This window comes from Netta rufina (genome assembly GCF_964035555.1).
Source record: "Netta rufina genome assembly, chromosome: 8".
Classification (NCBI taxonomy): domain Eukaryota; kingdom Metazoa; phylum Chordata; class Aves; order Anseriformes; family Anatidae; genus Netta; species Netta rufina.
Window position 1 is genome coordinate 14,552,800 of NC_140131.1, and position 27,392 is coordinate 14,580,191.

General features: G+C 38.3%; 1 protein-coding gene across 6 annotated transcripts in view; it reads right to left on the reverse strand.

Annotated features, from left to right (window-relative positions):
- TTLL7 (tubulin tyrosine ligase like 7) overlaps positions 1-25,260 on the reverse strand; it is a 71,596-nt gene extending 46,336 nt beyond the window's left edge. For 5 of the 6 annotated variants that reach the window (XM_084290839.1, XM_084290836.1, XM_084290838.1 and 2 more), the window contains exons 1-6: positions 9,283-9,338; positions 9,030-9,076; positions 6,056-6,231; positions 5,734-5,862; positions 3,880-4,001; positions 3,215-3,282 (exon numbers count right to left, since the gene is read on the reverse strand). In XM_084290839.1, coding sequence (XP_084146965.1) covers positions 3,215-3,282; positions 3,880-4,001; positions 5,734-5,862; positions 6,056-6,080 — 344 coding nt within the window. In that variant the 5' untranslated portion in view covers positions 6,081-6,231; positions 9,030-9,076; positions 9,283-9,338. Of the gene's footprint in view, positions 1-3,214; positions 3,283-3,879; positions 4,002-5,733; positions 5,863-6,055; positions 6,232-9,029; positions 9,077-9,282; positions 9,339-16,407; positions 16,449-25,136 lie in introns of those variants that run through there. The other variant, XM_084290837.1, reaches the window with a different exon arrangement.
- Positions 25,261-27,392: the final 2,132 nt, after the last annotated feature.

The following is a 27,392-nucleotide window of genomic DNA, read 5'->3' on the forward strand; positions in this document are numbered from 1 at the left end:
CTCACAGATTTCAATACTCATATCCCTATTTAACAAATATAACTTGATATTATAGATATCTTATTTTCTGACTGCAATTATATCTGCTCTTTATGCCTTCTTTTACCTTATGCATAGCTGGGTAGACTACAAGCAATAACATAAAGCTGAATACTTACTACTTGTTACCAGTTCAGATGCTCGCTAAAACTTTCAACAAAAGAATTCATCTCTGTTCTTCCCTGCCTGGCCCTATTCACAAATGGCGTAGGAACATCATCAAGCAGCTTCCTGAATGAAGACCTATTCCATTACAATAGCCCCATTTTCCAGCACATCTGTTATCTACTACTGTGGGTAAACGCTTCTTCACTCTGCTGCTCTGTCCTTTAGCCTTTACAGTCCTTACCAGGAGGCCTGAGAACTAAAAAGCAAGTTATTGTTCCTCTGAGTGCTATTTTAGCTCCCAGATCCAGTCAGCCCCTGCTCTCATTTCTGAGTACTTTCTGTGCAAAAGAACCAAAGGTGTTTTGTACAGGCTGTAGGTTATTTAAGAAATGACTTGTCAGTTGAGTAACACAGGTTCTACTGCCTATGTTTCAAGATCCTCTGACTTTTCAGATATGAAAGGAGGTTAGTGGATGAGATAGATGAGAATGACTCTTCATCCATGACCAGTTCACAAACCTTTTAAATGTAAACAAAAAACATCTCATATCTATTCCCTCTGTTAATCCTGTACACCTTTTCCCCTACTTATTGCATACAATCTGTAATCACACTTATTACTCATGAGGAGATTGCATCTATTTACAGAAAACATGATTTAAACATGTACAGGACATTTTTTCTGTCATAATTCTGTAACTATGCAACTATCTGAGTAAACAGGTCACAGCTACTTGAATAAAGCATGTGACTTTTTCACAAATAGCAATTTGAAACTTGCCAATAAATGTAAGTAACCTCTGGCATGTAATTAAAAAAAAAAAAAAAAATCATTATTAACATTTCAGTTTACTGAGAGGGCATTTTACCTCAGCATAATATTTTCCCTGTATACACACTAGTCAAATATGACTTACTAAGTAAACTGATCTCACGATGCCTGTTATGTGGCAAAAGAAATTTAGCGTTTATGGACACACAAATTCAAGTGTTGACATTCAGTTACAAGTTTTGAAATAAGAATTTGCAGGAGATTTTCCAAAGGAACATCTCCTCACCATCACCCAGGACATGTAATTCTTCATACGCTCTAAGTATTCAATTTTGTTCTAAATCTTTTCCTTCTCACTTTCTTCTTTATGCTGTTTGCTTACTTCTCACAACAAATGAATGCAGAGATAAATAAATAAATTAATTCTGGGCATTTGTATCTTGTCTTTGAAAAAAATTAAAATTTTCATAACTCTGTTCTTGGGTTATCCCTTATTTCGTTGTCGCGGAATCAAAGAGCTTTACCTGATCTTACTGAAAATTCACTGTTACCAAAGGAGCTCTTTCAGGGTGTAAAAAAATGTCTATTTATTTATTTTAAATACAACTGGGTGGGGGTTTTGTTTGTCTTTTTACTTCTCATCAGCAATCCAAGTCTAGTACACACAAGGAGCATTTGCATAGTTCAAATGCAGCAGGGGGAAAAAATAGCAAGCAGAATATGCTAGGAATAGGTAAGGATCCAAGTGAATAGAAAGGACTGCATGCAGCAGAAAAGCAACAAAACATGATTAGTGTTTCTGCATTATTCTCTCCAAATAAATTTTAAGACAGAACAGCAGCTATATGGAACAAATTCCTCCATTCTAAATACAGAAGTCTGTCCAACCACGTACCAGAACTGACTTGTGTTTTCACAAGCAGTCTCAAGATATATGTCTGAGTTTTGTAAATTATGAATTCCAAATATTGAATTGTGAGGCTAGTACTGCAAAAAAGAGACTGATTAAACATCAGCAGATAGAACAGAGTTTAAGTGCTGATATCACAACATAGATATATTTAACCCAGGGTTATCATACCAGAGAAATTATCCTAATTTTATCTGTAATATGTGCAATCTCGACATTCAGCATCTTTAAACTGTTTCAATCTCAGAATTCAGTAGGTTGAGAGAAAGACTGTATTTGAATGCAATGTGCATGAATCTTTTGCTCATCTTGCATATTTGTTTTAAATCACATACCTGCACCAATACACAAGGATAGCACTGCCTACCAAGCTGACCAAAATTGTTCCATTTTTTCTGAGATCTCTCCAAATAGCTGCTTACATCCATGTGCTATCTCTATGTTTTTACTTAGAATTAAGTCTGGAAGGGGCAGTGAAGTGCTTGTACAGCAGTTATATACTTATGGACCAGAACAAGAGGATTCTGGTCCATAAGTAGGACATGTAGACACCACGGCAATGCACATAATATTTGCATGCATTCTACATATTATGTGTAGTATTTACGAAATAAAAAAGGAAAGAGAACAAGAGAAATGAGATATCACATTACATAAATACATAAAAACAATTTGTATTTTGGTAATGGCAAATGCAGTGTAGGTAAAATTTGGGGCCAAAAGATTAACTCTTTTTAACTGCTGTTTAAACTGATCTAAGCTAGATCAGTTTAATCTAGCCTATTATAGTTTAATAATTTATTATAGTTTAATCTATAATAAAAAATTCACATGTATTTCTCTGAAAACTCTTCCTTATTACCAGGCTGATGAATCATTATTTACTATTGTTTTCTCAGTTCTTACTCACAGATTCTTAGCTAATATAATTCTTCAAAACCTATCTATTTCACTAGACGAAGGATAATTTATAACAAAATCAAATTTGTCTGACTTATTTCTGACACAAACAGTAAGATGCTTCACATTTTTAATGTGATATATACAAAAATATTGTCATTAATTATTTTAAAATAAGTAATATCCATTCACATACTAGTCATTTATCCTTTCCAACTCTTAAATGATGTATGCTTGGGTATATTATACATTACATGTATTATAACAACTTAAGGCTGCCTCAGGCATTCTGCAGCATGTAGACACAGAACTGAACCCACATCATTTTCCACTGATATAAACTGGAGAGACACAGTAACTTTGGAAATTATTCTTGGTCCTCTTGTAGCCTCTTCTTAAAAATAAACAAACCTAAAAGGCAATAATTCAGCATTGTACTGCACTAAACGCCATGGCTGAAAATCTTCTTAATAATAAAAGATTACTTCGTCATGTTTCTTGCTAGAAAATCCTTTCTGCAGATCTCTCCCATTCCTGGAAAATGGTTGATTCTCTGAGGGAGGAGCAAAAAAGAAATTAAGTTGGTACTTCTTTAATTTTTCTGTCATAACTAATACAATCATTCAAAACATTCAACTACATGCTCAGGCAAACATAGTCAGTGTTACTTATATATCATTCAAGAAAGTATCTCATGTGGTCTTAACTTATCTATGTGGTCTTAACTAAAGATGCAGTAAGCTGTATTCTCCTCCCAGGGAGGAAAAAAAAAAAAAACATGGAAAAGAAAATATTTATTATTTGGGGAGAGAGTTCTGCCTAATTTACTGCTTAAAATTTATGAGCAACTTATAAATGATGTTTTGCCTCTTCTTTAAAACTGTGATAATTCATAACAATGAACTGGCAGACAAAAGCATGAAAGAACAGCACCCAAATATTTCCAAATGGTATGAACAGATAACTCCAAAAAGGAGAACGGTATTTAAAAATATGTAGTGGTATAGCCTTGTTGCAATCTGGATGGTATTGTTTTATTGTGGTTTTGTTTTTTTTCCTCTCCATATATGTGTAACCAAAAGTGACACATTACTGAATTTCTCAGAGTGAAACAATTTACTGAACCATGTCTAAAATAGTATCACTCTACCTGATAGTTCCGAAGTTCAGCAATCTTTTCTTGTTGCACAGCAGAATCACTCCATATAAGATTAGCTGTTTCATCTTCATCACGTGTTTTCACGAATCCCATTTCTCGTATTACCACACGTACTACAGAGAAATTACATACTTAAGGAATTTTTTGAATATCTAAAAATAGATTAATTTTCAAAATTTAAAAAATTGATCGAGATGTTGAATATTTTAAATATTCATTCCTTTGCCTGAGAACAATATTAGTATGCAAGTTCTTATTTAACTTGCAAGATTTCCATCAGTCTATTGCAAATCTGTCATTACAATGGTATAGCACCTTGTACCAGTCTGGAAGCAGTGTACAATCACTGATGGGAGCTGTAAATAGTTTCAAGGCATTCCACGCTGACCTAGTAAGTGTCCACTTGCACAGCTATTAGAGCAAATTTTGGCCATTACATACATTAATTTTAAAACTATGATAAATATAAGTGTCACTGCACACAGGGAACAAAGCCTCTTTAGTCCAGATATTATAGAATGGCTCAGGTTGGAAAGGACCTTAAAGATCATATAGTTCCACAGTTTATTTAGTATGGTAGTTACAAAAACAAATGCATACATTATTTTAAGATTAAAAAAAAAAAAAAAAAGAGAGAGAGAAAAAAAATACTGATTATGTTCCAGGCATAACACAGGTTCTTGGATAAAAGATTTTTGTAAAGAAAAAAGAGAAGAAACAAAAAGAAATATTCTTTTTCCTTAAGCTATTCATATTGCTATCTGTGTACTAAATTTGTTCTGATATCACCTCTCTAGAGAAGACATCTCTGGATTTGAAGTCTTCCCCACCTGGTAAAAATCAGCAAGGTCTACTCAAGTATGCTGTGAGTTTGGAGTTCGAAAGTTTGTCACTATTCCTGGTTCAAAGCCTGAACCTGAGAAAAGTCATCAGTTGGCTTCCAGTGTAAACAGTTCATTTTGAAACTTCACAGATGCCACAGAAAGTCTCTGAAATACTTACTAGCCCTGAAGTCTTTGGAAAACTTGTTGAACCATTTCCATAGTTGGAAGGAGATTAGGGTAGAGAGAGTCATTCTAAAGTTACCAATAACTACTCCATTGAGGAGGATAATGCACCTGTCTCGATACTGAGCCATTTGTTTTTGTTTTTGTTTTGGAGAGCTATCAGAACAAACCTATTGTATATATCACAGGCTGAATAGGAGTACATATTTATTGTCATTATTTGCTGTTAATCAAGAATCAGCATTAGTGGCAACTCCCAGATTCTCTTCTGTTACTACACCAAAAGCTAGAAGAAATACGCTGTTGTTTCGTTCCCACAAACACACTAAAAGGCTGAGGCCAAATTACATGATTCTAGTTTTCTACATCTTTTCTTCTACAACAGTATAAAAACTATAGATTTAGTGTGATAGTAGCCTCATCAAAATGCAAAACATTATTACTTTTTAATTGAGAAACCTCTGCATAATAGTAAGGGTATTTAATATTGCACTTAAACTGTTCATCATTTAAGGTTTTAAGTATACATCTGAATTCATATGTAAATCATGATTAATATTTTTTTCCACAGCTATCTTTATTAATTATTTTTTTGCATATCAAGGCCCTTCCCTGAGTAAGGAGTGGGGAGTAATACATGTTTGTACAGCATTCAAAGCTATCAATGCAATGTTACAAAAAAAAAAAAAAAAAAAAAAAAAAGGTTTCTCAGAACATAAAACCCTTTCAAAATGACTCACTGTCAGCTTGATGCAAAATCCATTAATTCACCCCATTAGTTAGTAATCCATTCACATCAATTGCTATTATGATAACAACAAGATCTATAGCTTCCTACCAATTTCATATTTTGTGCCAGCAACATTTGCAGTGATGACTCCGTTCTTCTTCTTTCTGACCTTTCTTTTAATTGGGCTTTGATAGGGTAGTTCCGACCGCAAAGTCACAGAAGCAGTTCCATGGTTATCTTTGAAAAATAATGTTTTATCTGTCAACAGCACATTTATATCTCAAATAATGTATACAAATGAACTAAAATTACCATACCATCCATCATGCAACATCTGAGCTAGTCAGTTACAAACATTTACTTCACTGCAACTTACAAGTACAAGCCCACAGAAATAATAGGCTATATTAAAAATACAAGACTTGCATACCTCCCTCATTAGGCAAGGATGGCATTATAATCTAAGATAGCGTAGAAGCAGAGCTCAAATTCTGTTCCAAGTTCTGAGGAAACGATGGAGCTGTCAAAGCCAAGTTATTTAACACTCTATTCAGACCATTTCAGTCTCTGGTTGTAGCAAATACTAGTTCTGGAACAGATAGGTATCTGTGTCAAAAATGTAAGAGAAACTGTTACAGATAAAACCTGAAAAAATACATAAACAGTAGAGAACAAACTACCCGTATTTAGTAAGTCAAAAGTGACACTTAAAGGATAAAACAAGTTATTGTAAATATAAAACTTTGTTAAATACAGTTCAATCATGTTGTTTCTGGGAAAAAATGCAGTATTCATTTGCAAAAATAAATAAATAAATAAATAAATTATACTACCTCATTGTCATTGTGTTATTTTTATTTCTGTAGGGAAGATTTGGGGCATGCAAATAGGTAATACCAAATTCAATTAATTCTGCAACTTTTTATCTCCAAAAAGCTAAATGAATTTATAGGAATTTTAAACAATTTTTTAATTTAAAATTCAAAATCAGACACCATACATTATGGGTTTTAAGGCACCAAATGGGAAATAATTGAAGTTATTTTAATAACCTTTTTTCCACTTTTTCATTTTTCAACATTTTTTTCAATGACTGTCCAATAATAACTTGCTAATATGTGACCTCAGCTTCACAGTTCACGGTACTCTGAGACACAACTGATGAAAATTGAAAGGCACTTTGGGTTGTCAAGTATCTAAACATCCGTTTCTAAAGGAAGTATTTCTATGAAATGCTATTTTTCATGTATACATTAAAAAAAATATATATATTTTTTATTAGTAATCTCAGAACACACTACTATATGTGAAAATACCACAAATTAAAAATGTCTTGAAAAAACAGCTTAAGCATATGAGAACAGGCTAAAACATTAGGGGAAAAAAAAAAAAAAAAAAAGACAAAACCCCTCAGGAATAAGACTGCTCTAAACACACCACTACACGACTTTGGGTGTGCAGCATCTGTTATAACAACATCTGCAAGAAGGCAAAGGCCATCTTTGGAAGGTTGCCTCAAACAAGTCTAGTAGTTTTCGAAACATATACCATATAATTTATTGTTTTTAAAATGCTTTGTTTTCTTTTCTACAATTGTGCATGTGGCTAAAGTTCCTCACCCTAGCTCTAAATCAGTTCTTATTGTTGCTTGTGGTGTTTGCAAAACTTGCTTAAAATAGCTTCACACAGAGGAATTTCTTCTGCTATATATAGCAGAAAATTGCAGTAAAAATCAAAGTTAGCCATGACTTATGATGGGAAATGAATTTGGTCATAAGTCTGGACAAGCTGTACATAGATGCACATTGGCAAAGTTATCACAACATTACTTATAAATATTCCAGGTGGGTGGGTGGGTGCATGCATGCACATGTGCATGTCTCAGAGAGAGAAAGAGGGAAGAAGGAGTGATGATTATCACATCATCACATGTCCATGTACATGTCACATTTTTGTTAAGAAAACATAAAAGCAGATACCCTGAGCTATAAGATCTTTTTTTTCATTTTAAGACAGAAACCTATCCTTAAAAGCTAATTAACATGAAAGAAAAAAAAAAAAAAAAAAAAAAAAAGATTATGGTTCTCTTATGACTGTAACCAACATACTGGGTGCCAAATTCTGCTATGAAAGAAGACAAAAAGATTGTCCTCATGACTGTTCAGAGGAGTTCTGCAAATTAACACTGCAACATTTAATTATTTATCCAGGAGGTAGGCACAGGCTATGACACAGATACAGTGTTTGACATCCTACCATTTACTCTCAGCCTTTCCTACTCACAGCATCCTTTGCTGTACCAGAACTGCCTCAGAACGTTCCCTCAAACTGAACTGTAACTGGCAGGTCCATTTGAAGTTTTAATGTTTTGGACACCCTCAGCCAAGAAGGGTGCCTGAAAGTCCTGCTGCCCGCTGGCCTCCCAACATCAGACACAAAGGTGGGAAAATGAAGCGTGCATCCTCTCCACAAGCGCTGCTAAGGAAGAGCAGCACTGGACACAGTGACTCACTGCACGTTATCTGTTTCTCAGGCTAAGAATACCACCAGAGTACAAGACATGTTTAGTTCCTGGGAATAACACTGAAGTATGCCTGTTTGCCAATTAAGGATTTGTATGTATATATACAAATTCCTAGCAGTTGTTCCTCAGCAGTACTGGCTAAAAACTTTTAATGAATTTGGAAAAATGTCAAGACGACTAACGTTTCCCTGTGAGAAATGCCAGTCCTCACTAACACGCCATGATTTACGAGCTATGGCGTGGCAATAAAAATCCAGCAGCTCACATTGCTTTCATTCAGTTTATACTCATAGACAAATCAGAGTTACTGCAGTGCCTTGGTTTTCTGAAGCTGGGCCATAAAGTTCGAAACTACAGTATGTTGTTGACCTGCTACTTTTCTTTATAAATAAACCATTCTACTCTTCAGAGTAGAATACTCTTTAGATTGTTTAATACGGAGCACAAACACCCAGGCGAGAATGTTTTATACACAGGCACAAAGCCTAAAGCCATAATAGTAACCCTGAGTTGATTTTCCAAAACATTTTACATAGGATGCAGTCCATTCTGCATCCCGCTGCTCTGGCTGAATTTCCAATTACCGGGCAGAGCGTTTGCCCACTGGATCATGCACACATAACTGCAGCAGTACTGTTGGGTTGTGATTACGTTACAATCTGAGTCAATTCCTGTAACTATGATAAGATTTTACTTATAAAATAAGCATTACCCAAAACCTGTGTTCAGCTACAACAATGTAGAGGCACCTCTTCCCAGTAACCCACCTGAAAGACCTGTTTCTAAGAGATTGCTTTTAATAACATGGAAGAAACTATTATATTTCCAAACCGGGACTTGTTTAACCTTGGCAACTCAGCTATCAGGAATCTGCACTCACCCTCAGACAGAAAAGGACTGCAATTCCCAGCATATACAATTTCCCACCTGAAATCAAGATGCACATAAATTAATGAAGGTTTGTAGCTCTCCCATATTGATTCAAAAGCAACTGAATGAAAATGATTAACCTACAAATGGAGAGAGACTTGTGAACAAGAAATTAATGCATCTTTTGTCAGGTTAGCACATTCTTATACAAATGAATACTTTGAATAGAAGCAATCTAGGGAGAATAAAAGATGATCTATTACCTTTACAGTTGCCTGGCAAGGTGTAAGAGCACCAGCAGGAGAGCTACATTGCACGCAATCCTGTCCTACAGAGCCAGAAGTCAAAACACCTGCACAAAAACACCAAGTGCAGAGACCAGGGAATCAAAGAAGCAGAAACTTTTTTTTTCCAGGGACATCAGAGGTCAGGCATTCTTGCTAGAGAGGCACAGGGTCACACATGAACAGGAACATAGGCAGATACTTGAATCCAAAGGGAACAGTCTGAGCAAGGTTCAGCAGAAGCAATTAGACAAAGGTAATAGTGACAGAGGCTGAGAGGGTGCCTGGGTGAAGAGCAGTGTGAAGAACAGGTTTCGTAGTTAATGGAATAATCCATGTTTCCTTGTTAACAAGTTGTAATTCATTGTAGAAAAAAAAATGCTGTCACACAAACTTAATCAGAAAAAGCTATTCAAGTGCCTGAAAAATATTCTTCTGGCCTAGATTATATAAAAGCATTTTTGAACAAATCACTCATTTCCCAAGTTATTTGCTCCACACTGCTTCCGAGCGACCTCTGCCTTTCATGATCTTTCATTTTCAATCCTGATGCAGTGTGGAGCTGAAAAGGTTATTTTTAGTCTCTAAATACTAACTTGCATGCCATCTAGTCCTTTTTTTCCCCTAGGAGTAAGCATCCAAGAAAATGGTTGACTTAATCAGATCAAAACAAAGACTGGGGGAATCAAATTCAAACTTAAAATAAAACACAGCAACTTGAGAATCTGTTCCAGAGAGTTACTCAAGTCAAGAAGGTTCTCCCAGGATCATACCAGTGACTATCAAACCACTGCTGCGTAACCTAACAACAGGAGATTGCTTTGCGCATGTACATTTAAAATACATGTAGATGTAATTTAACAGATTTGAGCATTAAGAATGATAGATTCATTTACTAACAAATCACTCTAAGCTTGATAACCAGTTTGAAAAGCTACATTGGCCACTCATAGGCTTAACTTTACATGTATGAACTGAAAATTCGATTTCAGAGCTTAACCAATGGTATATATGATAGTAGCTCTCAATGACAACTGGCATTTCTTAAGTTTCTTACCATTGTACCCTATTTCTATATTTACTTAGGTGAAATGCTACAAAAATTGGATTGTCAATTTTATTTGAATTAAATTGGCTTCTTTGTGACAAGTAATCACTCAGCAACGGTAGAATATTTTAGTATATAGATTTTTAAACTAGCAGACTGCTTTCCTCTGAGTTCATTAGTGCTATTTACCCACTGCTGTCAAAAGTGTCTGGAAATGCACAGTAGCTAGGAAGAAATCCACAAAGCTCCCGACATAAGGAGCTTTCACCCTGCGATGGAGATGCGCTTAAGATACAGTTACATAACTTGGCAGCTGACCACGGGGATGGAAGGGCAGCATCCCAGTACTCCCCTCCCCAGTTACCTGGAAAATTAAAATAACAACAGTTTCACAGAAACATGAAAAGAAAGAAGTGAAAGCAGTCTTCAGAGCAGGGACCCAGCAAATATCAGAGTTCTGTACTGTCAGTCTGACCTAAATAACAAAGATTTCTGCTCCCTTACATCTCAGGATGTGAAAGCCTATATCCACTGTAGTAGGGAAGGCTTTGCTACTTATTACAGAAAGGCCGTTATTTTCATCCAACATGAAATTCACAAACACTGATCAGAACTTCTCAATATATTAGTGATATATCTAGCACTATCAATACTATCTATTCTTCTGAAATATGCACAAAGTACTTCCTCTGTGTATTGAACTCTGAGATGAAAAAAAAATCTGAAGACCAGGAAAAAAAGAATAAAAAATCTTCATCAATAGAAAAAAAAAAAAAAAAAGATACCATGTGAAATTGTTCAGTTACACAAAACTATAATAATGTGTTGACCTGGAATTAAGCTATAAAATGCAACTGCAAAATGAGATTGAAACATGACCAAAAATTATAATAGAGACAAATGTCATCTTCACTATCATCCTGAAATAGCAAAGTAACAATTTGCAGCCATTAAACCACTGAATTAAAAACATCATAGCCTTTCCCAATTTTTTTTAATATGTCTTGACAAAATGTGAGCAGAGCTAAGCAGTCTTATTTAACACGCTAACAGAACAATTTGGTGGCAAGTTCTCACTCCTACAGAGAAATTCTAGATGCAAAAAGCAATCCTCATTTTGAAGCTCTGTGTGTTATCAAAGTGAACAACTTGTTTTAAAAAGGCTATCAGTCAGCTGGCTTCAAAATGCATACACATTAGCAATTGTTTTCCTTTGACATTCTGAAGTCAAAGTAAATCTATATTAATTTCAAAAGCATTTGTTCTCAACATTAAATGAGATGAGATGTTTATTCACCAGTTCTTTCAGATGAAGTGAATGTACAAAGTGCTCAGGTGCTTGGTTAGCTAAAAGCTATATAAGAAAAAAAAAAAAGGGGGGCATGATTCAACACAGCTTAAACTTTTTTGAATCCTGTGCAGTTCTGTAAACTTTCAAGTAGTTTATCCAAATGGCCAGCATTTTTAAAACTTACAACTGAACTACCAAACAGCAGCTGAAGTAACAGCACTACCTCTGAATCCAGAAGTTACAGTTACTTTAATGAGAGCTAAAGTTTATAACTGCCATTTCACATCTGAGACCTGAATCAGCAAGTTGAAGATTGATTTTCAGCTTAAAAAAATGACCTTCAAAGTGTCTTTCATAGCACAGCACACAATATGACTGTCTGTTGGTTCATTCTCACCCTTCAAAAGCCCTTTTTAAAGTGATAACATATTTCAAACTGTTAGCAAAATATAGTTTCATACGTTCAGTATATTGGAAAAAAGAGGAAAAAGAAAGTAAGATAGAATCAGTAAACTACAATAAAAAAAAGGACAATATTTGTACCTATTTCCTGTTCCGTAGAACATAGGAAGTATATTAATGAAAATGCATGTGAAACGGACCTGTATGACTTAGAAATCAATAGCTTGAAAAACCGCAAATTCATGTAACATTCACAATAGCAAGGAAAAATACCGACAAATTAGATCAGATAACTAGAATGCCAGTTTTTGTGTAGTAATATTTTAGGTTCAGAAAGCATACTTCTGCATCAGTCACTACTAACAAAAAAAAAACAAAAAACAGCATGGATAATGCCTAGGTCTCCTACTACTGTACATCACTTCAGTTAAGTGTTGATTGCACAGTCTTCAACACTACATCCATCAGCAGGAGAACAGTTTACTAACTCCACAACAGAACATATTCCTGCTCCACAATCCCAATAAGTCCCACTGAACACTGCTGAATACAAACCTATCTTTATTTATTGTAACTACCTACCTCAGTAGTAGCAGCAATAATCCTACTGTCATTTAAACTAGCATTGGAGTGTCATACGTATTTTCAGCCTACAAACCACACTAGTGTGCATTGGCCACATTTTCTCTGCAAGCAACAGGTGGCTGGCATTACATCCAGCAGCCACAGGGAGGCTGGACCCCAATCACCCCAAAGGAAGCATTCCCTTTAAAAGAGACAGCTGAAGGACCTTTGTTTGTTTGTCTTAGGGACCACAAGTGTAGGAAGCTGTATGGAATGTCAGACTGCCCAACGCGCTTTGTGGTGAGACAGCTACTGCCACTAATGAAAGAAACGATGGAAGAGTCCTATTATAATAATGGGCCAAAATGATTATGTGCAATATTAACATTCTGATAATTAAAAATGTGCTTTCAGCAGAGGAAAGGGTAAATGAGAGCGAGTTAGGAAAGGAATAGAGCTGTGGCACCTGTGGGATGATCCCTGCTCTGCGTTTGACTTTGTGGTGCACCATCCATGCTCTTCATTACAGCCTGTCAACACATAGCACCACCTATCGCAGGGCATTTTAAGTTGTGTACACCACACAATCACTGATGGCATTGAACTATTTATTTCTTTTTCTCTCATTCACTTCTCTAACTATTTATTTCTCTAGGAAGAGCTAGGGATCATAGGGACCTACAATTCAGGACATTTCAATGTCTTACATACATCAACTTATTTATCTCAGTATAACATAAATAGTGCTATTCCTTTAATGAAGCTGCTGTATTTGCAATAGCTCCTTAATTTATAAGTAGGCCATGTGGGGGGATTTACTAGGGATCCTGGGGGAGGAGGAAGAAAGTCTTTAGAAGGCTCCCCCTCACTCATCAAATTCCTCCTCCTCACTTCCAGTTGGTGGCATTGGCTTGGTGTGAAAATGGCCTCAAGTTCAGGGATCCATGAGCACATATCATTTCTAGAGATCTCTGTATTTCAAGATCCACACCTCCACACCTTAGTCCCGCGTGAAGTCTCTCCATTACATCTTATATTTGACAGGCCTGTACTTCATGGACCTATTTCAGCGTTCCTGAACACAAACTGCAATCATCACACATGGCCCACGAAGGCTCTGGTTGAGGATTACATCATCCTGCTTTACACTGTCAACAGTGTAAAGCTGTTATGCTGTCAACATAAGAACGTTTGCTAGTTTAGCAATAAGGATGAGACTCCCACTGCTGCCTGAAATATAAATTGGCAGACATTAGCCTGCAATTTCAGCACCTAATGCAAAAAGAAAGAAAAATAATGGCTTGAATATGGTACCAAGAGCACTTAAAGAAACATCTATTCAAGCTCTCTTTGACCATGATAGTACAAGAAAGGTGCTCTTGCATGATCACTGAATTGTTTATCATATTATATGGATACTTCCTACTATCAATCAATTTGCTCAGCTTCACTGGAAACGCCCGCATGCATGTATGAGGACTGGTACCTGACTCCTAATATTGTGATGACCAGATTACATGCTGATATACTCTAAGTAAAACACTACTGCAACAGCACTCAGTGGTAGTAATATTTTACAAATAACTGAAAAAGCTAGCCAGAAACTCCAGCGGCTACAAAACACTACAACAAAAACAAGCTTTCTTCCCCACAGTTTAATATTTGGGGCTTAACGTGGTGCCATCAATTTGAAAATAGTTTTTACAAATGAAAACAGGAGAAAATGAGCAGCTTCAAAAGGATGTGAGTCCTCAAAAGCCTCTCTAACTGGATTGACCCAATTTGCAAAAATTCCTTTAAAGACTGAATTGGTTTCAAACCCCCTGTGTTTTGCTATTTTAATCCATTTTAGGGGATCTAAATAGAGAGTCTGTCTTCATCAGTAATGAGACGTGACTCTAATATAAAAAATATTCCTATAATAGGATATATATTGCTCACCTATAGAGAAATATACCATGTAGTTGAAAAGCCTAGAAAAATAACATGCCTTAAATGCTGAATATAAACTTATTTCTTAGAAGGTCCAAAACAAGAAAGTAAAATGACGTACACCAGACCTTCTACACACCAGCTTTACTTTTTGCTTCGAAGAAAAAAAAGCATGAGAAGAGTCTAACAAAAAGTAGTTTTCCAGGATATGTTTGAACTCAGAGGATCAGAATAATGTACTTTCTGAATCATAACCTCAGCCTTACTGATGCAACCCTGTACTATTGAAAAGTTTATTTATCAGGTCAGAGACCATATTGACAATGGCATTGTGGGTTTTTTTGTAGTTAAAATAACTCCAAAATCTGAGGGATAAGTGACCTAGTATGCCTGTTTCCCTTCACGACTTGAATCACGGCAGTAGCACGGATCCAAATTTGGAACAATATCACAGTTAGCCCTGTACTCATCTATCTTGGTCAGCTCCCAAAAAGCAACACTTAAAAGCAATTGGCTCTGGCATGTTTGCTTGTTTGTTTTTAATAGCAAAAAGGCATTGTCTGTTAGGTAAGAGCTATACTCAAGAAATGTACTGAAATAACAGTCCTCAGCCTGAGGCTAGAGAGCCATGGGATATTTAAATCATTTACAGGTCTCAACTTGATTTTTCGCTGCTTTTATCTTAATTTTTGAAACTACACTCTCAGTGAAACAGAAGGGCATAAACTTACACAGGCAAATACATGCTGGCTGCAGAATTAACTGTTTTACAAATAGTCAAAAGAAACAAACACACTCATTTCTTATTACGCTATAATAAACCACCCCCCCACAACCTAAAACATGGATGACATGGTCCACATTTTTTTTCAATGAATTATGTTAGGCAGAATATTACAATGTTTATTCTTCTGTGCTTCTGACAAAATTTGTCTCAAGTCTGGAGGGTAAATGCAAACAAGCTATATGTCACAGGATATTCTCCATAGCCCAATAAAGCAAATGTAGACATTTCTATTGATTTTTGTGGGCTTAAAATCACAGCTTTTCAGCTCCAGAACAGCCCTGATGGTGGCACAGTTCAGGAATATAATTAAAACACAGGTCAAAACTATAGTCTATTTAAATCAAATCTTCAGCACAGTAGCAATTACAGATAAAAATAACTGAGTTGCCTCTGAATTTCTCTCTTTCTTGACAAAGATTATAAGCTTCACGTATCGCTTTTATAATTGGTTGACAGTCTAGATGCAGTGCTTCTTATTTCACAGCTCATGAAATATTCACAAGTTCAGAAACAGGAGTTACTCTGCAAGCAGTATATAGATATATTCATATATCTATAGGAAAAGTTCCATGTTGCTCTCCACAAGAATGTTTTACCTTGCTAATAGAGAAAGATTTACTGTATTACTGTATTCAGAAGATGCTCCTTAATCTAGCTCTCTTTATTATAAGGAAAGATAAACTGTGAGCTCCAGGATGTATGAGGAGGAAAAGAAAAATAAAAAGAGAGAAACTAAGAATAGGAGCAAGATTCTCAGAAAAGAACTCATTCCAAAATATGTAGAGAAGTACAGAACACATAGGCATTCAAATTGAAGCTGGTGTATTTTACTTAACATAGCCTGCAATAAAAAGCAATATTCAAAAAAAAAAAAAAAAATGGTAGCAGCATGTGGCAGTATGATATACCAAATTCTTCTGCACACAAATTACTGATGAGAGTGCAAATTTTTTATTTATTATGAATTTAACTGACAAGATTACATCCCACAGAATAAATAGTCATACCAAGACCTCCTACTGATATGGAAACAGATTTAAAATAATTCCACAGTAGAAGTAGCAAAATGAATTCACTTACCTGCTAGTGTTGCATTGCTGAGACTGTCAAAAGAGTCAGCCCTGCGGAAACAGATTTTTCTATCAATAATTGACAGATGATACAGTTTTAGGCAGCACTCATAGACCAGGGAAAGACACGCTGCAGCAGCAGCTCCTTCCCATTTAGCCTAGCCCTAGCACTTTTTAGATCTCTTCCTTAACCCTTTCTAGGTATTTTCTCTGTTTCAGGCAAAAAAGAGAAAGGCATGATACATGCTATAAGAAAAGAATACATTATTTTTCCACTTTACTTAGAGTGTGACAAGAGCTGTGGGAAGAAAGTCAGTGGGATTAGTCATAACAATAAGCTAAAGTGAAGTGAAATCTAAAAACAGAAAATGACTCAGTGATTGGGAAGGAGTTATACCAAAGGCATTAGGCACTATAACAAGAACAATGATTTCTCTAGATGTAGAATTGAATTAAGAGGTCAAGACCACAATAACATAAAATAGTAGCACAGAAGTAAGCTAAGATGAACAGTTCATAAATTGCTCTAAGAAAAACAGTTATGATTCTCTTCCTGGTTCGTACTGACAGATTTCTAAAGCTACCAGTAGAAGAACTGACATTTTTTCCAAGTACTGGCATTGCATTACAAGCAGTGCACATATATGAACATGCAGCGAACTACAGCTTTCACACAGGACCTTTCAAGTGAGAAAATTCTGAGTTCTTTAAGCGATGCGGTAACAGATATTTTGGAAATGGTGGCACATCTCTATGTGACGTCAAGTTTGAACCAGTTTCAGAGCATTCAACTCCCTTACACAGATTCTGCAGAGGAAGCAGTACTAGACAAAGCCGACTGCACCGCTACTGTCACATCTGCCCTACAAAGACGAAGCATTGTAGTGAGTCAGATTCTAGTGAGATCGAGAGGGATATATACACATAAAGTGCTCTCAGTGCTTCTAGTTGTGGTGCCATCCTTCAAGAACCACATACAGGCAGAACAAAGCTGGGAACAAAATGTGCAAAGGCTACAACACACATAAAAGACATTGCCTCTTGCTTCCTCCTGCTTCATTTAAGATCTGTAAGAGTACACATTCTCTCTACACCACAGGGAATGCCTTTCTTGCTTGCACATTCAAGTTCAATAGAAAATCAAATACTTACGCACCTATAGTGAAAATATGCAAAGAAATAAGGCTCTGAAAATTCCACAGCTCTACTACAGTTTGTTGCCATTTCCCCAACTCACGAGAAGTATGTATGGCTCTCCCCTTCACATCAACCAGTAGGTAAAAAACACCACAATGAAATCCCACAGGTGACACTGCAATAACATTTATTCCTTAAACATAAAGAAGAATGGTGGATTCATCTACAATGTAGATGTTTGAGCTAATTTCTCTTGGCTGCCTTCAATCAGCCTACAGGCAGTCAGGGTTGACAGATGCAGGTATCAGCACTGAAGCTGTATAAACATTGATAAAATGAATCCCATCCAAGTTGCTCTGCATGGAAATGTTTCTCCAGAAAAAAAAATAATAATAAAATAAAATAAAAAAAAAAATAATAATAATAATAACAGAACAGAAGAATTAAGACTTCTACTTGGCACATGGTTTGACAGGTACATCTTCCAAAAGTGAAGAAGAAATGACTTCAAGAACTTTGAAACGGTGGGGAAGTTATCAGAAGAAACTCAGCGCAACCAACTGCGACACAATTACCTGTGGAAGCACAGAATCAACAGTGAAATCTGCACAGATTTCAATGCTGGGGAAAAAAAAAAAAAAAAAAGAAAAAAAAATGCTTTACAAAACTGCTTTAGGAATGACTCTAGTTTACATTGTTTAAGTCAGCTTTTTCTTTCTGGGTCAATCCACGTTATTATTTTTCTTTCCTATTTAGAATCCAGCTGTTTATGTCATGTTGGTGAATCCCGAGATGCTTTCAACAACAGTTCTTTTGATTGGCGCTAACATGCTTCCAGTTCTTTGCAGTTAATAAAACCAAGTCAGACTTCCAACAAATGAAGACACTCTCCAATTCTTCCTCAGTTGTTTATCTAAATATTTTATCGCAGAACTTCTTGTGTAATATACTCTGTATTCTCAACAGAGCATGATGCTTGGTACAACTTCAAGGTATTTTTGATAATAATCATATGCATACAATCTTCCCAAATGTCGTAAAATGACAGAACTCTTTAGCAATCCACTAATTTCAAAGTGAATTGCAATTATAAAAAAAAAAAAAAAAAAAAAAGTTTTAAAGTTTTCAATGCAGTTTGAGGGCTTGTGTCAAGTCTTGTTTTTGCTTCGTGACGCATTCTGGTGGCTTTGCATAGAGCTAATACGATCCAGCCTCCACTTCCCTGCCCACTTAGCTCTGACAACCATTCTCCATTCGGTAGGATGACTGCTACTTAGCTTAACAGCCCTGTCTCCACGCAGCCTCTTTTCCTCAGGAAAGCTCCCATTGATCACAGACTCCATAAGCTTTTGCTTGTAGAAGCTGGTCAAAACCCAGTCTTCAGTGAACCTATGTGCTAAAACTCTGTACTCTTCTCAAACTACTTCTGTTTCACTGCCAGAACACCTGATGAAAAATTTGAGTCAGGGAGTGGCAAGGGCCAGCTACTCCCTGAAAAATGATGGACCAGGAACCAAGGGCAATAAAAGGCGAGCAGGGCAGGAGCCTTGCCAGCCAGGACCCAAGCCAGATGAGAAGGTGAGCCCCAGGGATGAGAGCCTGCTTCAGTCAAGTCAGATCTACAGACAAGCTTGTGGTGATGAGGCAGATCCACGGTCAAGGTGTGAAGTTGATCCACAAGTCAAGGGCAGCACCACGTGCAGTGACAACAACCACAGTCAGACACAGTGCAGTGTCACTGAGCAGGTCCCTCGTGACATGGCAGGTCTGAGGTGGAGCTGGGAGGTCAGCCCACGGGCCAGGGTCCAGATCAAGGGGACCGTGTGCACGGCTGTGGCTGAGCTGGAGATCAGCGCTCCTGTGACATACCTCAGAGAGCAGCTGAAGCCCTACAGTGTCCCTAGATGCATGGGTAGGGACACAGCAGGAGGATCCAGGCAGAACTGGATCTACTGCTGGTAGGATCTCCAAGCACCCTTAGCACTCTGACAGTCAAGTGTCTTCTTTAGGAATCTTCCCTGAAGTTACTGCTCGCAGAGGACTTCTCCCAGTAGCTCTACATATTGTCACAGTCCCCATTTTCTTCCATCAAACTGTTGCAGACAGCCTGCCTCAACTGGACTATTGATCTGTCATCTGCCAGTAGCCGGAGCAGCACTACCTATGCGTGCCCATGACTGACTGGAATTTGAATCTTCTTTATCAATGAAGCTAAATGCTGTGCTGGCTACCTGCAGCAGACTTTCCCACACCCTCATTATATCTTCTTTTATTTTAATTTCTGATAAATTTTATTTCATTTTCCTAGAAAATACCAAATACTTGCTTTCTATATTTTTTTGTGTTCATAAATGCTATTTTGGGCAAAAAGACTGTAAAGCCCTTTCATTTTCTCTTCAGACCAGGAGGCAACAGTAGAAAGTAATACACAGGGCTTCAGTGCCTGCTTGGGGTCATTAACTGGATCAATTCTCAACGAGTGTCCAAATTTTTAAATCCAGCTCCATATTGTTCCTTTATTTTTCTTCTGTTTCTTTACTTGCAGGATATTGATGTAGAGCAGCATCTGCAAGATGCTTGACTCTAAGAAAGTCCTTGCAGCACTCCAAAAATAGAACTGATTCCTGTTCCGTCATGCAGTAACGCCTTACTTTACTCACTGAACATATCCTATCCAGCCTTAGAAATCTTCTTTTCAGCATACGCTTCCATTTTTAAAATGGTACAAAACATACCAAACTAAGTCATGTTCTCAGATCACTTTTTGATTTTTCAATAAAATCTTTTATTCAAATTAATGCCTAATTGTTAATACTTGCTAGTGTTTCATAGTCTTGCAAAAACTTCAGTTAACAGAAAGATCAAAAATTACAATAATATTATATTCCTCTAAAAAGCCACATGACATAAAATGTTATTTTATGGGTGTTTTGTCCAGATGAATAAGTTGCACATTTTTCAGACCTCTTCCATCAAAGATTAGTATCACGCGCTTTAGAATACCACCACCCCCCAGCCCAGAAAAGCTTGGAAGGATACAACAATACAACAAATTCACAGAAATTTCACATTCAGTGAACACTAAATACAATGTGAACTGCCTACAAAAAAATAAATAAATAAATAAAAAATCCAAGAAAACGCAGAGACTCCCATAACATGGCTCTCCCATGTATTCTTCAGAAGCCCATTCTGAGCAGGTAAATAAGCACAATTTCCCCAACAAATCTCACAATCTTTTGCCCTGACAGTCCACTTTTTTTGGGTGTCCATAACCAGGATTTAGATCTTTGCCTTTTCAACTGCATAAATTCACGATTAAGCATCTGATTCCATTTTCTCATGCTATACTTCATTTGCACCCTATAGGGATATTACTGTGCTGGATTTCAAGTGCTAAAAATAAAACAAACACATGTCAACTGAAGGACAAAGTTGGAAGGAAACATGCTTTAATGTAACTAAAGAAGAATATATTTAGCATTTTGCTACTAAGCAAGGATGAAAATAAACTTGTCAACACATAGCTGCGTCTAACTCCGAAGCCCACAACCCACTTAATTCTTTCTGTAGCATTTATTATAGATGAGAAGTGGGTTTAGTTTTTCTTTCTTCTTAAAAGTGACTGTTGGTTCTCTCTGTGAGTCCTGCTGGCCAGAAGAAGCTTCTAAATTGCAGCATAAAGCACTTCATCCTTTTAGGCATCAGTTTTTCTATCAATTAACAGTAATGTAACCATCCAAAGTGCATTTGAGCAGTGGTACATATGAGGCTTCTTTCTGGAATCCTTCCAAGACCAAATTCAAACATAAGTGGGAGTTGCCATGCCACTTAATCCACAGAAAGAAAAGAAAAGGGAGAAAAAAAAAAAAAAAAAAAAAAAGGAAAAAAAAGGTCCTAAATCAGAAAGGAGCTTTCTTTTATATTTCTTCCATTATTATTAACTGGCGCTCACCATTAAGAATACTGTTTCCTTGTTCCCAGAAGTTAATGTTGATAATAAGACACGTGAATATATTCTGAAATATTACCTTTGAAGCAAAACTTTTTTTCTTTTTTTTTTTTAAAAAAGGAATACCTATGTTTTTAACATTTTAAACTACTGAAACATATACCTTTAGCACATGAAAAGAAACGTTGCAACTATATATGTACATCTTCATTTTGGAGATACCATATTCAGACTAAAACTGATACTGAAGGCAAGGACTATTATTATATATTTAATCCTTTAAAATGCAAAACCAAGAAATTATTCTATTAGGCAAGACCTTGTTTCCTGGTATATAGAATTCAAGGCAAGAGCAAAAGCATCTATAAATGTATAAATTAGTATGGTAATTTGTATACGCCTTTGTATAGGTGTATGAACACATAAGACAGAAGGCAATTGAAACTCCTTTGCAAGCAATAACTTTGGGAACAGGCAAAATATCAAATATTTTAGGTGCTACAGAGTCTGAGGATTCCTACAACTACCGCCACAAAAAACAGTATCTGATAGAGCAAGGCAGCATGAAGCCTCCTTGGCTTGAAAAGGTTCCAATCATAAGAAGGGTAACTACTGTGGAACGCAGATTTGCTCAAATATCCAACCAACAAAAAGGTTGACCACTTCAGCATGTCACAGGTTTTTCCTCCCACATCCACTCAGTTACAGATGCTTCTCTTACCCACCAGCATAGTCAAGATCAATGAAATCAGTTCTAAATCAAAAATATATTAATATTTTAAATATTAACATTAGAAAAGGTTCCAGTAAACTTTAAAGGCAGCTCATAATGTCTGCAGAAGGAATAACTGTGAATTACCATTCTGGCAAGGCTTTAGTTGAGTCTTAATGGAGCTCTAAAGAGCTTCCTCCTAATTAATAAGGCCCAATTTAAATCCTACTGCTGGAAGTCAAACAGCCCCATTTAACTTCTAAAGTGTATGGAAAATAAAAGTGAACCTCTTGCCAGATATTCTGAAGTTCATAAGGGAAAACCAAAATCCAGAAAATATCATCTGAAAAATATGCTGTGGTACTTACAATTTATTTACTATTATTTTTATTTATTTATTTATTTATTAACTTTGACAGTTTGTATGCATCTTTCCAAACAAAATGAACTCCCACTATCTACACACAGACTCTTGCCCTCTTTTGGGAAAAGACTAATCCCTCCCCCCTCAGACCATTATAGAGTCTCTGTGTCAACTCTGGATGATGGAAAAGTAAAAGACTGACAAGCACTCTTTTTTTTTTTCTTCATGGACTGATATAAAGCCTATCAATATGATTTTAGTGCTTTTATGATTTATGGTTGGCCCAAAAGTCACAATACTTCAGGGCAATGATAACTCTCCAAGTGCTCTGCAGGTCTGCAGAAACTTGAAGACATGGAAAATAAGCATTGTTGATGTCAATGTTTTTTCTTTACACCAATAAAATTGACGCACAAAATCAAAAAACGTTAGTGGTTCACATTGCAACACGTTGTCACACTCATTTTTGAAGACAAGACAGAAGTTTTACGCAAGTAGATACAAAGTAGCTGGGGAAATGTTATCATTAATTTCACTTTTTCAGACATCAAAATTTCATTTCAATTTTCTTGCTTTTCTAAGGATTTCCATCCTTTAACAACATGTTCTTAATTTATATGAATGAATACATGTAAAAGAATCTATTAATGCAACATTATAACAGAAAAAAAAAAAAAAGGAAAAAACAGAACATTAGAAAGTATGGAATTACAAAAAATGACTCATTTGCCATATGTGTGCTGCAGACATTTTTAAACCATATAATAAATACCCACAGATGGAGATGATTTAAATCAAGAAATCATGTTTCAGTCTTTCTTGGTGCTGACAGCTCAAAGCGGGCACTTTCAGCAGGCAGCATAAGTATGCCACATTTAATTTTCAAAATAAATATTTATGGCTTTCATTATAAACATACAGCATGAAAAAAGATCTTAGAATAAATCATATTTATACAAAAAGATTTCAAGATGGTTTATTGTCCAACTGCTTGTTGACCAATTCACATCCCAGTTCTTCAGACTTGTCCACAACCTAATCTACACTGCCCATTTAACACTGGTCACTTCAGAAGAGATAGGGAACAAACCATTAGTTAATTGCAAACCTGAGCCTCAGACTGCTGAAATGGTTCCTAAGTTGCCAGTATAATTACCAAATAGCTGCTGATGGGCCTGATGTCCTGGCCTCTTTAACACTTCCAAATTGATGGGCAGACCTCTTTGGAAGTACGTGGCACGTACCCAAACTATCAGAAATATAGAAAGGGGGCATCTTTCAAAAAGAAACAAGCAAAAAACTGACAACCAGTGGTCTAGACTTTCTTGCATAATATTACTGATACCTACAGGTAAAAAAACATTCTTTCCTCAGGGAAGAATTCCCAGGCAGCTCACATCATTTCCTGAAACATTGCAGCATTTGTCTTCAGAAAAGCTGGCTTCAAACTTAATAATTTCTTATACTAGCATAGATGATACGTTTGCTCACCACACAGGAAAAATCCCTGGCACTACAACTGTTTCTGTCATACCTTTGTTCAAAGTAATATTGATAGGTATTCTTTTCATATTTTCTGTTCTGGGAAACAGGATTTCTAGGCTGAAAAACTACATCCTTGTACTTGAAACGGGGGCAAAAACTACCGATGCCAAACCACTCTGTAGATTTTGAGATAACGTTACAGAAATTGGGTGACAACCAATTCCTGCACACAAAAGCACTTCTCATCTTTCGGTTGTGAGAACAGCCAGTGAGATTTCTGTGAGTGTTAGCTGGATAGGCAGCACCTGCAGGTGCTAACAATCAGTTAAGTGCTGGGGCAGAAAGGAATACCGTATCAGCTATTTTCTGCATGGCTGGTTTGGGTATTTTTGAGTAGCAATACATTTGGATTTCGGTAATCAAAACGCAAATACATGAGAAAGGCACAAGCATGATCAGAACTGAGACGCTACACCGGTTTTTGAGCTCAGCAACACGTTCAGACGCAGCACCAACCGCCTCCCCTTTTGCTCACAGTTCCGTGACGCTTCAAACGCAGAAACTGACCCAGCACGGACCTTCAGCCGCCGGCAGCGAGCACAGGACGAGGACACTGACACGGCCAGAGCTCCAACTTGCCCTACATCCAGCCTCCACCGGGCACCTCTGCCCGCAGATTTCGGTACCCTTCGGTACTATTTGGCCCCAGCCAGCCAGCCCCCCGCTAGAGATGCCGGGCTGCGGCTGCAAACCCCGAGGGCACCAACCCCGAGGGCACACGCCCCGCTCCGCCGCTCGCTCCCCGGTCCCCCCACGCTCTCACCCCTGACGCCCGCTCCCCCCTCCTTCCCCACCGCCCTCCTTCTCCTCTTCCTCATCCTCCCGCTCAGGCGGCGATGCTGAATCACGGCGGGTAGCCTCGCGGCTCCGCCGCCTCTCCCCGGGGACAGCAGCCCAGATGTCGGCGGAGCCCCCCCGCCTGCCGACGGGCAGGGGGCTGAGGAGAGGCGGCGGGCAAACGGCCGCCGGCAGGGGCGGCACGGGCGGAGGGGGGGGATGCAGGCGCCCCGCCGCTCCCCTCAGCGTTACCTGGCGGGGCGGCCCCGGCACCGCGCTCCTCTCGGGGGGCTCCTCTCGGGGGGCGCCCCACGGGCGGCGCGGTGATGTGAGGGGCGGTGCGGCGGAGCTCCCCCCCCAGCAGCGCAACCCGCTCCGCCGCCCGCCGAGCCGGGCACTAACGGGAGGTGGAGCGGGAGCGTAGGGCTGAGAGTCAGGGACAAACCATTCCCTGCGCGGGGGACACCGCCGGCGGCCGGCCGGGCGGAGCCGAGGAGACCGAGGCCGCCCACACGGGGACGTGCCCGCACCGAGCCGCACGGTGTATCCGGAGCGGGGTAAGGTGGAACTGAGAGCGAGGCCAGCCCCGTGGAGCCGCCAGTGTCCCTCTGCCTCCCCCGCCGGGGCCGGCAATGGGAGCGGACCACGCCATGTCCCTGCCCGGGAACGCGAGCGGGACGCAGCCACCGCGCCTCAGCAGGGGTCGGGGCCGCCCTTGCCTTCAGAGCCGCCCTCACCGCCCGCTTCGGCCCTCCCCGGGGCCGGACCCGGCAGCTGGGGTGCTCCCGAGCCCTGCCCCGGGGCCGGGGGGCGTTGGAGGAGGCTCCGGGTGCTGACGGTACCGCGGGCGACAGCTCGGGCCGCCGCTGCAATTCCTGGATCTATGCTGATTTCCGCCAATTTTCCTTTTTAATTATTTTTTATTTTTCCCCTTCCCGTTTGGTTTTACAACCAGTGTTTTAACCTCTGCGTTCTGTAGGCAACTCCGAGAGAGCCCTTTCAGGCTTTTTCTACAATGTTTTGCATCCTAGCATAAGGCGCGTGACCTAATGACATAAATGGTTCAGGAGAAAATTAGAAAACAAAAAGAAGAAACACTCATCAAATAAAGATTTTTAATATTTTTAATGCCCAGCAACGAAGAAAGATGACAATTTGAAACCTGATAAAATAATGCGGAGCACATAAAGTTGGTTGGAAATGTACTTGTGAGTCTGTCAGCAGTATTTTTTTTTTCCTCCTGCTTTAACACCCTGCAAGGTAAGCTGCTAGCATAACAGGAACAGGCTGGGGGGTCTTGCAAACACCAGGCTGGCTGCTAAGGACAGAAAGCAACACGAGGAATCCTTCAGGGGATACAAAGGAGATGGGAGACTTTTCCTGTGCAGTACAGATGCATAGCCCGTGAATCTGAAGAAATCCATACTTCACGGGCATTTTTAATTGGTTTTCCTTACAGTTTACATTGTGGTTTTTACAGATATGCAGAAATTACCATTTCTTTACTGCTCAAACCTTGGTTACACTTGTCAAAAAATAGAAGCAGAGGTATAATTTTTGTCCACAAATTCGTAGTTTCGTTGAAGTTCATGTGCTAGTTTATGTAGGTTAGTGTTCATAGGAACAGACCTAAATGTTAATGAAAAATCACATGCCAAAGCAAAGGCAATGTGATCCAGGTCTGTCCCCACGTAAGCATTCTTCATTTTTCTCACAGCTGTGCTACAGGATGCTTGTAGGGAAAGGTCTGATTTTCTTCCTGTTGGAGTCATTTGGACTTACACCATCAACTGCAGATAAAATGATTTAAAAGGTTGACATGCATTGCATGTAATCTCCAGGTCAGAGCTTGCTGTGGGCCTGCATTAGATCCTGTATTTGTTTTTAGCTGTATGTCCCCATTCTGTACCCTAAACCCAAACCCCAAAGCCTGAGGCGTGCCCCCATGCTGAGCTGAAACATGTTACGTAAGCAGGTTCTGATGAGAGATTGTACCCAGCTGTTGGTTTATACTTCCCAGGCAAAACTAGAGCCTGAAAATATCACCGTGCCCCCTCCCTGCTCTGCTCCCAGGAGACATTTTCCGGCAGCCTCACTTCCAAGGTACAGCTAATGCTTCTGCTCTGCCGAGGATGACTGCTACAAATGGATGCTGGTCTTAGCTGGGAAATCACAGTCTGTGACACAGCTCCCAGCAAAGGCTGGAGTCTGACCACACAAATGCTTTTTCTCATCTTCATTACTGAGAGGGAACAGGCATTAATCTCTTCCAAAAGGTGCTTTTAGCTGTTGTTTCCCAGAAGCAGATCAGATTTTTTTTTAATGTGATCTGCATTTTGAATAACTCAAAGTAAGTGGTACTCACTACCTCCAAGTTAAAGTGTTAGAACTAACAATTTAGTAAGAAATTGCAACTGGGTATTAAATACACAGATGCTTGATTAGGAACATTAAATTGAGTTTTAGTTTGAATATTGAGCCAGTCTGAACATTGATGCCCTCAAGATA